The sequence below is a fragment of the Hippoglossus stenolepis genome, chromosome 9, assembly GCF_022539355.2.
Source record: "Hippoglossus stenolepis isolate QCI-W04-F060 chromosome 9, HSTE1.2, whole genome shotgun sequence".
Taxonomy (NCBI): Eukaryota; Metazoa; Chordata; class Actinopteri; order Pleuronectiformes; family Pleuronectidae; genus Hippoglossus; species Hippoglossus stenolepis.
The window spans coordinates 19685860-19699556 of record NC_061491.1 but is presented as its reverse complement, the minus strand read 5'-3'; the positions used below and the strand labels follow the sequence as shown (position 1 = coordinate 19699556).

The 13697-nt window shown below is 39.5% G+C and overlaps 1 protein-coding gene across 1 annotated transcript in view; it reads right to left on the bottom strand.

Annotated features, from left to right (window-relative positions):
* Positions 1-13697, bottom strand: part of ipo11 (importin 11) — a 106510-nt gene that overhangs the window by 73265 nt on the left and 19548 nt on the right. Inside the window, exons 7-14 of the mRNA XM_047341270.1 lie at positions 13232-13290; positions 10180-10228; positions 7331-7401; positions 6984-7176; positions 5083-5235; positions 4349-4392; positions 2794-2884; positions 767-1052 (exon numbers count right to left, since the gene is read on the bottom strand). Of these exons, the coding sequence (XP_047197226.1) occupies positions 767-1052; positions 2794-2884; positions 4349-4392; positions 5083-5235; positions 6984-7176; positions 7331-7401; positions 10180-10228; positions 13232-13290 (946 nt within the window). The remainder of the gene's footprint in view (positions 1-766; positions 1053-2793; positions 2885-4348; positions 4393-5082; positions 5236-6983; positions 7177-7330; positions 7402-10179; positions 10229-13231; positions 13291-13697) is intronic.

Genomic DNA, 13697 nt, shown 5'->3' with positions numbered 1-13697 from the left:
ATAGTTTGCAACATAAATCTTTGCCAAAGAAAATAAAACAAATAAACAAACCAACCGACAAACAGACACTAATGTAAAATGTCAGCAGTGAAAAAATACTTTTTTAGTACAAAGTAAGGACCGATGTGCAGGTTCCGGTCTCCAGCTCAGTGATGTAATTAAGACATATAATTTTGGGATCTAGACTAAAAAAAAAAACACAGACCACTTTTTTACAGCAGTATAATCGAGGACTTGGTCTATAATTGTGTGTCATAATTACTGACTCATTTATGTTCTTGAGAAAAATGAGCACCTGTGGTTTAATAAGAGCCCCTTTGGCTCTTCAACCAGCTCCAGCTCTCTCAACCACAAATTATCTGTCATTGCTGCCGCTCCACCAGCACAGCTTCATCATCCGGTGATGTTTGCGCTTTTATCAACACTGTCAGCAGACTGATGAGATCTCTATGGGCATCCCGCTTTAACAGAAGCCCTCTTAGCAGGCAATCCTAACTGGCTGTGATTTAGCTGTGTGGGTCGTAAAACCAGCCCCCACCTGTCAATGGGCTGTAAATACTAAAAGGAGGTAGAGAGCAGGAAAATAGATGGTTTAAGAAAGAAAAATAGGGAGGAGACAAGATGTCTGTGATCATAAAGAGATCAAGTGATGAAGAGAAGTATAGCATGGATGGATCATATTGTATCACCGGGAATGTAAAGATGAAAGTACAAAATTTGTAAGATTACTGAGAATTTATAGCTTAGTTTAAAATTATTGTTTTACATTGTGTAGCCATCTATATTCAAATCTATAGTATGTCTCAATATACCTCTGCACTTGTATGTATTGTTTGGGATTGGGGTTACAAAATGGCAATAAAAGGCAAATCTGAAATCCTTCACATTCTGCATTGAAGAAATAATGGTAATTTCAGCATAATCGGAAATGTTTGAGTCCAAATCCTGGAACGACAGATGATTGGTTGATGAAGCAACAAGAGAAGAGGACGGTTTCGACTTACCTGCGTCCTTCATTAGCAGCTGGACGGGGTCCTCGGCATTGGTTGGGCCTGGAAAGACACACACACACACACAAACCGTCAGTCAGTCAGACTGTATTTATAGCCCAAGTGCTGTAATGTGCGAATGTTTTCAATGATGACAGAAGATTTGTAGGATTTAACGGACCCATTCACTTAATGGTAAATGGACTGCATTTATATTACGCATTTCTAGTCTGAACGACCACTATGAGTCATATTCACCAATTCACACAGACATTCATACAGAACTTTGGATGAAGAACTCCTCGATCATATCCCATTCAAACACACACACAGCCAATTCACAAAGGCAGGGGCAATTTGGACAAATATTTCAGTGTCTTGTCTAGGGAAACTTTAACATACAGCCGCCCCTCCGCACACAAATGCAACTTAAAGAAGGGCTGAGCTCTATCAGTCTAGTCTCAGTCATTTTTCTGGTCTGTTCTCTAACTCTCTATTAGACCATGTTAAGTACGAAGCTCTAAATCAATAGCTGCTTCCCTTTAACCTCAAAATCACCCAAAGTGGCTCCTTCCTTGCTCCAGCAGAACACACTTCCCCCTCACTTCTACTGAAAGTGAAGGCAGCCTGGAACCATAGGGCCTGAAACACAAGCTAGAGCAGTGGTTCTTAACCTTATTGGAGGTACTGAACCCTGCAAGCTTCATCAGTGCATTCACCGAAACCTTCGTAATTGGAAAAATAAAATATGATTTCTTCAAAACATAGGTATATATTTTATTAGTGTTTCACCAATGGTGTGTGGTTTGCCCTGCTTTGCGATCAGGTACGCAACTTCGTACGATGCTGTGAGGATCGGTTTGTCGATGGGTACAAAGCCGAGAACAGGCAGAGTAGCCTTTTCATCGAATCTGGCTCTCTTCACCTTGAATTCAGCGAGCGTTGTGTTCTTGTATTTCCCATCTCCATGCAGCTTTAGGAAGTGTTCCTTTAGTTTTGCCGGTGCTAGACGAAGAAAGATTGTGTTGTGTTGCCAATTTTTTGACGGCCGACAAAAACGGCCCGACATTGCTAGTGCGAACCGGGCTATACTGTGTGTGTCTTGACCCCTGCCGAACCCCGGAGAGTGACTCAACGAACCCCTGGGGTTCGATCGAACCCAGCTTAAGAACCACTGAGCTAGAGGATCTTGTCATCTACACGTTTGAGCAATGGTACTGTTAACTCAGCAACAGACAAGAGCTACTTCCCAGAGTGTGGTGGACAGACTTTTTTCCGGAGTTTCTCCGGGGGGGCCCACTAATGACAACTCCAGAGAATCTCTAAAACAGGGGTGGGGAACCTTTTTTCTATCAAGGGCCATTTTAATTTTCATAAAATCCTTTGAGGGCCATACTAAACTATTGTTTACTGAATGAATACAGTACAATAAGTCTAAGTCAGGGAAGTTTTATCTGTAGAGTATCTTTCAAAACACAGAGCCAACCTTAAAGTTCTTTGTAAATGGTGTATAATGCATAAAAAAAACCATTGAAAATTCCAGAGTAAGATAAAAGAAATAAAATACAATATATGTATAACAATAAAATAAAACTGCACCACAAAATGACCATAAAATTGTAAACACCACCAACATAAAACAGATTTATTGAAGAGCTGTATGAGACAGCATCATACTTTTAGTTAGGTGAAAAATCAGCAACTGAGTACATCCTTGCATTGAAAGAATATTAAAGGGTTTGCTGGAAAGGAAGCGGACTGTGCTTTCGGCTTGTAATAATATTTGAATTAACATTTAACTCACCCTGGAGATTCTGAACCATTTCCAGCAGTACCGGCGTCATCGTCTGGCTGTAGGTGTGGAAGAGATCCAGGAACAATACTTCTGTACAAGGCTACACAGAGGAACAGGAAACAAAAAGAAAGGCACTTAATTGGAATAGACGAGGCCCCCCCACATGCTGCCAATGTATCTGAGAGTCATCATAATCATTCATTTGATTTTGTCCAAGTACAATAGTTCTCTTAGCACAGTCTTAGCAGCCACCTGTGGTTTTTGTTGGGAAAAATATAGCATGAATAAGTGACGTCAGTGCATGTACACTTCAAACACAATGAAAGATCTGCATAAAAAAAGGCTTGACAGACAAACAATAGCAAATGCACTGAGCTTCTGGTTCAATGGAACAATGTGACATTTTCAGGGGAGTTCTATGCGCGCGTGCGTGCGTGTGCAAAGAAATGCTAGCCCGCCCGCTGACAGCAGTTTATCGGTTTTGCTGTGACAAAAAACATCAATGTTAAATAAAGGTGCAACAAATCTAACAATATGGGATATATATATATATATAATAAATATATATATATATACACACATATACACATATACACATATACACACACACACATACACACACACCTTTCCACGTCATTGGCAGAAGGTCAGAGGTTGACGAGATGAGGACAGACACAAAACCCTTGTTCGGTTGGGAAAATATAGACAGGTGGGAATATTGATCTCTAACCAGCAATTAGAATTGGTGACCATGGAAGCAATAGATGGACAGTGACATTTGATCCATGAACCCTCCTGAGCATAAATACGTGCCAATGAAATGTGTGAATTAAGATTTTTACAGATACAAGCAGTGATGTGTGTTTTCAGATGCTGTGTTAGTACTAAATATGAGTAAATATTAGCCTCTGTAACCTACACAGTAAACCCTCTCGGCTCGGATCCACAGAGATGTTGAAGTTCTTAATCTTAGCTCTTTAATTTAATCACTTAATTAGGCAACAGATGTTTATATTGGTGATTTAACAATTTAATGAAACTCCAACAATGACCTCAAATAAAAAGCTCAGTGTTTTTATCAGTAATTAGCAAACTAAAACTCAACCCTCGTAGACGGCAATGATGCCTTTCTTTCGCTGCACTTTTAAATGAATAACATTGACAAGAAGACCTTGATGTCAAATGGAAGAATGCTTTAGTGCACTTCAAAGAAACGACAAGGTACAAGTTTGTCATCTGAATCTGGCTGAACAGGGGAGCAGGAAGGGAAGAGAAAGGACGGGTAGACAAACAAAATGAATTAGACGGTGGATAAGACATGATGTCATGACTTAAGATAAGCCTTGGCCAACAAACTACCCACAGCCACAGGATCAAGCTATAAAGCCACTGGGACCATCGACTAATTTACTGTGCTGAAATGTAAACGATGCTGCTCAGAGCCAGCACATTAAAAAATGCTTTCAATTTTGAAAATACAACATAAAATGAAACATTACAATAAATAAATAAAATCTTATGGTTTTTATATCTGCATTTTGTGTGTGTGTGTGTCTTTACTTACTCGTAGACTGTACTTCCAAGAGTCGCCACCTGTTTCTTCAACAGCTGGAAAATGATGAAAATGGTTTTGTATCAGGAAATGTTGGTCTGGATTTTGTGGCTGAGGCTGTTCATCTTGTCTGCGCAGTGTCACTTGTTTGTGATTTAGTCTAAAACTAAATACAAATGTCAAACTGAATGCAATGTCACTTTAATGCTCAACTTCAGAACTGGACTCTTGTGATCTCAGCTTTACAAAATATTGGCTATTATATATTATATATTATTATATTATATCTCAAATCGCTACCAAAGGTTCAACTGACACCAAGGTCTCTAACCATTAATCTTTTTCACTGAGAACTATTCTAAGGGGAATTCACAGCAGCAGTTAAAAAAAAAAAAAAAAATGGAGTTTTGCTGCTTTACACTAATATCAGCTTCTGACAATAATAATGTTTGTTACGCATAATGAAATGCTGCGTTACCTGAAATCACCAAAGCAAAACTTATTGTTCAACACCTAACCCTCCAACATCGATGCACCACTACTACAGGAATATATTAATAAATTAAAAATAGCTTCTGCTGAAGACTGCCCCTGAAGCCACATTGCTGACTTCATGAACTGTGGAGCTGGCTAACCCCTCACAGTTCTGGACTTCCTGAGAAGATGCCGTTAACTCGGCCAGTCTGCAAGTCCAGATAAGCCGGGACATTTGGATTCAGCCTGTGTATCTGGGGATGTGCTATTACCAAAGCTCTCGGGGTCCTCTTCCCACATTGCCAGCTCTTCCTCAGTGAGAAGGAAGTAGTGTGAGACGAGCCGGCGTCCAATCTCTGTCAGTGTGGGGTGTGTGAAGAATGCTGTCTTGATCTTGTGAGCCTCCAGACTCTCTGGTTTACTGTCTGAGGGAGGGAAGGATGGAGGGATGAATGGCAATGGAAGAGAAGGGAAAAAAGATCTTTCACAGTTTCACATGTATCATTGTTCAAAATAATCCACACATAACTGCATTTAGTACACAGGACTTCTGACTCTAAACGTAAACTGCATACTCAAATTACCTAACTTACTAACAGCATTGTTACCAATGAACTGAACTCATCATGAAGTCGTTCTGATCGATCAATATCCTCCATTACAATATCGAAATTAAAATCACCTTCTCATCTCTGACCCTAACCAAGGCTGTGAAAAACCAGGGCATCATGTTTGCTGGCCAGTTGTCTTTCTCTGACCATGTTGCATCTGTCTCCCGGTTGTTATGCTACGGTGGCCGAGACATCTCACACTGGCTCATTAACGAAAAACACGAATGCAAAAGCTTTCAAATCACCTGCACCGAAACACCTCCTGTCGACAGGCATCCAATTTGTGCTGTGGCTCTTGCATTCCCATTTTCTGGTGATGTGTGTGTGTGTGTGTGTGTGTGTGTGTGTGTGTGTGTGTGTGTGTGTGTGTGTGTGTGTGTGTGTGTGTGTGTGTGTGTGTGAGACGTCCAGGTCACCACATTATACAACATAATGAGAATCAGGCCTTAAATGACTCATCCTATACTCTTGGTATAGGACATGGTTATCTCTCGTCTTGACAACTTCCTGGTCTTCGGCCTCCTATTGACCAGTTTTAGCGCTTAATTCATCTCCTACTGTACTGAGGCTTTATATTCGTCCCTCAGTTGTAAGTCATCCGATCGGCCACATGAGTAAATGCAACTTAACAAATGGTGAGCGAAATAGCAGGGAGCAGTTCAAGTGCGAGTCTTTACAGTGTTTGTCAACTTTAACACTTTACAACATTAGACTAAAGTTTGAAGAGAAAATTATCTCTGCAGCTCTTGATTCTGAGAAAATATAGATTTTTTTAATAATCTGGATTTTAAACTGACAAAAAACCATTAAGCAGGAAAAATAATCACATATAAAGGAAACAGGAAAATGAAAAAACAAACCGATATCCAATTGACCTTTAACTACCTGTGACTCCAACACCTCAGTGAAAGACCCTCTTCTAACACTCAGTCATCTGACTCAAAATAAAAAAGGTTCAGAAATAAACAAGTGAACCGGCTGCAGGCCCAGTAAATAAATGAGGTGGCAGCTCTGAGTTAAGTGTCAGTCAAAGCTCTACTGTAGGTAACCTTGCTACTCTAAACATTTTGTTTTCAAGTCTGGAAATAAAAAAGGGAAAACAAACCCGAAGCCATGTTTCACACTTTGGAAATGAAACCAAGGTATTAACACAACCACAAAAATCTGTCTGTTATTTGTCAACTAGCAATTGCTTAGGAGAATTGAAATCTTCCATGAAACACACAAGACCAAAACTAGATTGGCAGAACAAAAGACCGGGTGCTGCACTCCACAGCTAATGAAGCACGAGAGGCTTGTTTCAGCTTGAAATAAACATGAGCCGTGGTGAGACACAGTGATGTTGGTGGTATTACAGCGTTGTGCTTTTCAAAACACTGTCAGTGATCAGCTTTGAAGAGCTTTGGCCTCTGAGTCATAGACCTCAAATTCATATTTTGTTGTCTGGTTTTCACTTAAATTTTCCGCCATCACGTACTTGTCTGCCATGTCTTTTTTTCATCTCTTGTATTATCATTTTCATTAATCCTGCTTCCCTTGATCTCAAAGACCTAATTTCCTACCTTCAATGTTCTTGGCAGGTTTGTAGGTATCGTTCTTTACAATCAACTTGATGAGGTTCATGCACTGGACGATGAAGCGCTCAAAGGTTACTCCCTCCCCTGCAGGTGTGAACACGTAGCTGACGGCAAATTCCAGGGAGCGCTGGATGAGAGGTATGAATGGGCATGGATGATACTCCAAGAAGTCTAACAACTGTATGGAAAGTTACGAGACGAGAGCAAACATAGGTTGAGGAAAAGAGAAAACAAAGATTAGTTAGTCTGCAAAATCATTGATCTAAGATATTCAATCGTTTCTTTAATATAAAAAAGACATTTGGAATTCATTGATTTAAAAGACAACTCACAACTTTAGTGTACAATATGATTGTCTTCTCCAATTTTTCTCTGCATGTGCTATCTGGACCACCTTGTCGACCTGAAACACAAAACGACACAAAGCGCAGTTGACATACAACATCCTCAAGCACTTGAATTGATCTCGTCTACACAATAGGGAGGAAATGTTCAAAACAAAAACGAAATTAACGAAAACTTGGCACCAAGGATTTACTTCTGACAAAAAACTTTTCTTCTCTCTTTAAAGGTCAAACACTCGCTCCACCCTTCTTCCTTGTGAGCCTCCCATGAGCCCATTACAAGCTTTGGGGTATATGAAATATACCGTAATAAAAAAAAATGTTTTAAAGTGACCATGACTCACTCCCTCTAATGTAAATGTTGGCTCCATAAAACTTTCTGATGCTACAGCCAGTTAAATATGTCCCATGTAGTTTACTACGTTATCAACCCTCATTGTTAAAATCAGCAGAGACAATAACGGTCACTGGCGTTCCTCCAATCACTTGTGAAGAGCCAGGGTCATTGTATACCTCCTCTTTGACACATGCATTTATTTTATTTCAGCTACCTTTCATCTACAGTGACACACAATTGATTAAAACAATTAACTGCCTCAAAGAGTGCTTTGGCTTGCTTCTTTGAGATTTTGTACAGATATGGGCATTGTGCAGATCAAAAACACTGTTGCGTTTTATTGACTTTGTGTCTGTGCCATTGTTTCCTTGTTCGCAGGTGTGTGACGGCTGGTAATGTAAGTCGATGTTGTCTAAAGTATTCAAAGTCACTGAGGTCAGGTTTGAACTGCCAGCAGCCAATAAGGTGCATAAGCGGACATGGTTAAAGATAATGAAGACAGAAAAACTGAAAAAACACTTAAATTAAATGAGGATTTTATATTTATGACATATGGAGCTTAGCTAGAAAGTTCTCAACAATGTTGTGACCTGCAAAAATGAACAAGTAACCTCAGGTGGAGGATAAACATCAACCAGGAGGGTTGAAGGGTCTGAAGGGACCAAAAAGCACAGTTTATAAAGCTAACCTTATCAGGCTGAGCAGGGCAAATATTTCTCACCAGCCCGGCTTTGACCGAGCTGTTGCCCCTATCTGCCTGGCCCAAATACCAACAGGACCCGGCCGTGTCTCCAATGCCATCAGCAGAATAAATATTAGAAGTGATAGTTGCTGCTGATATCGCAAAATGATTTTTGTATTTTTTGTGCCACAATGACAGTAATGACAGCCGGTGGTGCCGACTCTGAGATGTATCTCTCCCATGGGCACTATTATGACAAACCTGTATGGAAGCAAGGAAGGATCATTGATGGTGAGATCCCACAGTGACCATGAGCTAAAACAGCTGCCACTGATGTGGGTGGCGGCCGCTCAAAGGGTGTCACTCATTGGGGGTTTTAACATCAGGACATTTCGAAGGAGAAGCGGTGATTGAGTGAGTGATGGGGAGCAGCAAATATACGGAATAAAGACCAATGAACAAGGGAAATAAAACTTTATTCACCAATTGTTTGATTGTGGTTAAAAACTAAAGCTGGAATAAGTTGCAATGTTTATTTCTTCTATTTTTGAGACAGACTGATACGAAAAGGACCCGTTGTTCCCTCTCAAGTATTTTGTTCAGCCACTCCAATGATACTTTAAGCTTTTAATCCTTGTCCCTCTTATACTAATTGTTAGATTACCTTTATCTTGCCACTTTAAGTTTCCCCGTCTATCATGTCGTTTTACGAGTTGGACACTGTGACTGAAAGCCAGTTATCAAGATTGAGCAGGAGGCAGGGGCAGCAGGCTCCGACATTGTCCTGCAGTGAACCTGGATGACGCAGCCAAATCCAGCCGGAGTTTTTTAGTCTGAATTTGACCATCCACACTTGCATTTATTGGTGAGTTTTTGAACCAAGCTACATTAGTTGGCTAAGGATTAGTTACCTCTCAAAAGTGTGTCAAAATAAGATAACTTTTGAGTGGTATCTAATCCTGAGCCTGTTTTATTCTTAGATTCCAATCTCCTTTAAGAACTAACACCTCTTTCACTTCCCTCAGCTTTGCTCCTTGGGCAAGTGCAGAAGGACATGGCATCCACACTCAATAATCAAAAAGCCTGCTAAACAAGTGATAAAAAAGAACATAAAACATTTAAAGCGAGTATTAGTAGAGGGTAATTCATTTTTAAGCAAGATGCTGTGCAAGGACATGACAGTGAGGGAAAATATTAACACATAAACCAATGGAATATCAATGGGTGGGATTATTATTAAGTTTTGTTGCTTGGATTTTAGTGTTTTTTTTATTTGTTGCTTTTTGTTTGTTTAAGTGTTTGTATTCGCTAGGTGTATGTATGGAAATATTATTTGCACAATTTTGATAGTGTACATCATTCAGAAGTCATAAATGAATGTTGACTGTTTGGGAAGAAAACCAATAAAAACTTAAATGAAAAAAAAAAAGGAAAAATTTCCTGGTGTCTTTAACTTGATCTCTCTCAAAATCCAAAATTACAACGACTTATTTGTTGAGTCAGACTCGTACTTTTAAATAATAGCACAGTGAGCATGAGTTATGCATAGAGTTCTTCTTTATTCTATTGGTATACAAGAGAAATCCTCAATTAAAAACTGAACCCGTTAGGGATAACTCAGCCTCAACTTTTAATTTGGACACCTGCATTATACTGTGCTGTTATGAGCAATGGATTTTGAGTGTCATAAAGTATCTACGGTTTTTTAATTAGCTGCCTTCTGCATGCATGAGATCAAGCAGCAGTAACTGAGAGTCTTCACCAAAGGAAGAAGCTGAGGATCAGAGAGTCAGGACAGAGAATGAGACAAGTACTCACAGCATTCCAGGAACTGTTTTAGCCTTTCAAACACTGCATTCAGGAAACCCTGAAAAGGAAGAGATGAAGAGAGGGTGAGATAAAGTTTAATCTCTATGACATTTCCGCAGTTGAATCCCTCATGATTGCTTCATCAGTATTGCCCAGGAGCAGAAACATTATCAAGGGAATAGCTTAAGGATGTGCGTATGCGCGCGTGGGCACACGTACATGTTTGTCCCTGCATTGGGGAGCACAAATTTTAAAAAAAGGTATACAGTTTGCAAGAGAATCAATTTTCGGTAGCCTGGTGAAGCTGTGGCTTAGCATGGGAAATTAGATGATAGACGGAGATGCAATCTGTTAAGTTCTGCATTAATGTTAAGCCATGAGGTCAACAGCAGTGTCATTAATCACACATTCAGCCAACTCAGCCAACACAGCCAACACAGCCCAGTCAGCTACTGTAGCTCTAAAAAGAGTTGCAGTGAGAAAGGAGAAGGGCAAAAGAGGACCGGAGAGAGGGGGGGAGAGTGATGGAGAACTGGGTTCATTGCAGACATTAGTTGAGCTATTTGTGGGGAGTTTAGAAAAAGAGGTGGAGGTAGGGTGGATGAAAATAAATGCCTGAATAGAGTATACAGGATGTTAGGGACAACTCATGCAAAAGAAAGAAATTGAGGTTTTATGAGGCCACCATGACCTTTGACCACAACACGAATGAGTGATTTTTGTTGTAAATGAACTCTATATTCCTGTTTGACCGAGAAATAAGGCAGATAAACACCCATTCAACAACAAAATGTTTTAAAATACATCAATGTTCCAGACAGTGTGAAACCTGAAATCCCTCATTCTCAGTGTAAATATTTTTCAACTCACTCCTGCGGTGCTGCCACTACAAAGAGATGAACCTCATCTGTCCAGAGTACTCATGTCATATATTAAGAAACTCAATATAAATCAGTTCAGACCGTTTCCATTGGGATGTGACAAATCAAGCAGACTTTAAAGAAGCGGCGCCAACAAAGACAGATGCCTGCGCTGCATAATCTTTAGAGAAAAGTAGAATTTGAACACAAAGCAGACTACAGCGCATAACATACAGACAAATCATGTGCTCGTGTCATCACAGACACAAACAAAACTAAACAGCCAAACATGTTCATTCAGCTGCTGTGAATATAATAACAACCTTGAATACAACTTGAGAATTGGTCTTGACACCAACTTGAAACTGGTTCTGAGAAAAATAAAATTGGGAGCAAACTAAAGCAGAACAAACCAGAGCCGTATGTTTCAAACACTAGAGAGACGACCTGTAGACATTATAAGATGAGAGAGGATGTTTCATAGTTACAAATAACCCATGAAAAAGAAATAGGTGTTGAACCAATGAGGATGAAGTAACCAAATAAAAGATACTGTATCTCCCCTCAAAGCAAAGCTGTTCATTTTGGAGGCTAATTTACTAGGAATAGGGTGAATTAGAAAACAGTAAATGCATCATGTAAATTCCAATCACATTATCCCCGTCTGACTCACCTAACCTGTCCCCTTTGACAATAATTAACTACCTTTCCGTTTCATTTCTTTCACGTCATGGAGACGGAGAGTCAGACAAATACATTTTGAAGTGATAACTTTTCAGAAAGGAAAAAAACCTGCTTATCCAGAGGCTGTGGGACTCCACTGTTCATTGACGTAGAGAGAACACAGGAACGAAAACAAAGCAACTGCAGTAAGCTATACTGTCACTCTGAGATAAGGAAATAAGTGGATGTTGATGCACGGTGGCATGATGTCACTTTCTGTGCAGCAAACAAAGAGATAAGAGGATGTCACAACAATTTTCTTGTTTAAATGATGATAGCACATGCTGCGATATAAACCTCAACAAGTAAACTTAATTTAATTTTAAAACATTATGAAGTATAGCCATGACCTGACTGGTGAGAGAGGTAATCGTTTCACAGTAAGCATATTTCTTTGTTTGCTCACCGTATGCTGAATAATAAAAAAGGATGAAAAATGGTACCGACCAGCAAAGGCTGTAAGCATCGAGTCTGATATATTAACAGCTTATAAATCTAAACATGAAATATTAACTCCAAACCATTACATGTACTCGCTGAGCTGGAATAACAAGTCACAGCTCAAGGCAAATTATGTTTTAATGCCAGTGTTTTAACCATAACACAACCTTCAGCCTGCAAGCAAAAAGTGGTCTCATTAGAGCAATTAGAGAGCATTGACTTCTTTCTGTCATTAACTGTCCTCGCCATCCCCTGTTTCTCCGAGAGAGATAAATAAAACAGTCAAAGAAGATAAATAGGAGCAAATACTACGATAGCAATAGAGACACAGGCAGAGGGAGCACAGCAACAACATCCTCATGTTAATGACGTGTTGACCTCCTGCGACTACATGGACAATCTCAAGGCCAAAGAACATTTAGAGTTGTCTTTTCTGCAACTGACATTTATTTTCATTCATCAATTGTTGTTTGAATTGATTTTAATTCAGTTTTTTAATGAAAACAATTGAATAATAAATCATACCAAGCAATGCTGCCACAATGTTTTAAATTTTACAATTTGTTAAAACAAGAAAATAAATCCAGAAGGATCCTTCAAGTCATACTGTCAAAGTTACTCTAAACATACCAGCAAGTTTTCTTTTACTGTTCTTTCTCGAAACCTTCACTGAGAAAACAGGAAGTCGTCACCATGCAGCTGAAGTTCAGAGGATTTGGACATTTTGCGTAAATGACTCCATTAACTCTGAGCCACGAGGAACCGAAACCCCTTCACAGGCACGCGGCTAAGATCTTTATTTTTTTGGACAAAGATTTAGACTGAATTGAATTAAGAGTTTCATGGATTTAGACTTTGAAAGAGCTCATATAGAAATGTTGACTCTTTGAACTAAGACAAGGCTTAAGGCACTTTCAATCATCACAGCCATCCATATTTCTCACACTGTGAATGGAATAATTTTCGACTCAAAACACCACGAGAAAAAAAACATCACTTTCAACAAAATGTGAGCAGCAACAGAGGGAATCACTCACCATCACTTCCATATTCTGTTGTGGCTCTTGAAATCCGTGGACTGTCAACTTGCGAAGAACTGAGAGAGGCAGATAGAAGAAGAAAAAAAAGGATTGTCAATGATTGAAGTTTGACAATAAACCTAAATGGGTTTTTCACATATATCAGTGCAAATTAATATTTCCACAACACAGTAATTTTTTTACTTGTCCATTTAATGAGGCGTTTTAGCTGGTCGGCCATTAACAGCAATTGTCCATGGCCGACAGCAGAGTGCTGAAGTGACCCCACTAAACATTGACGTTTCAAAATAAACTATTACTGTATCGGGGGCATTAACAGGCAGTGTTGCCAAATTAACACCATTGTCAAAAAATGGGAGGAGGTTAGCTACAAAAAAAAAAAAATCTGCTATGGTTTTTTGCCACTAATTTCCCACTTGTCTCACCCCTGAGCCATGCGAACATTCTGCCTCTGCAGAAAACT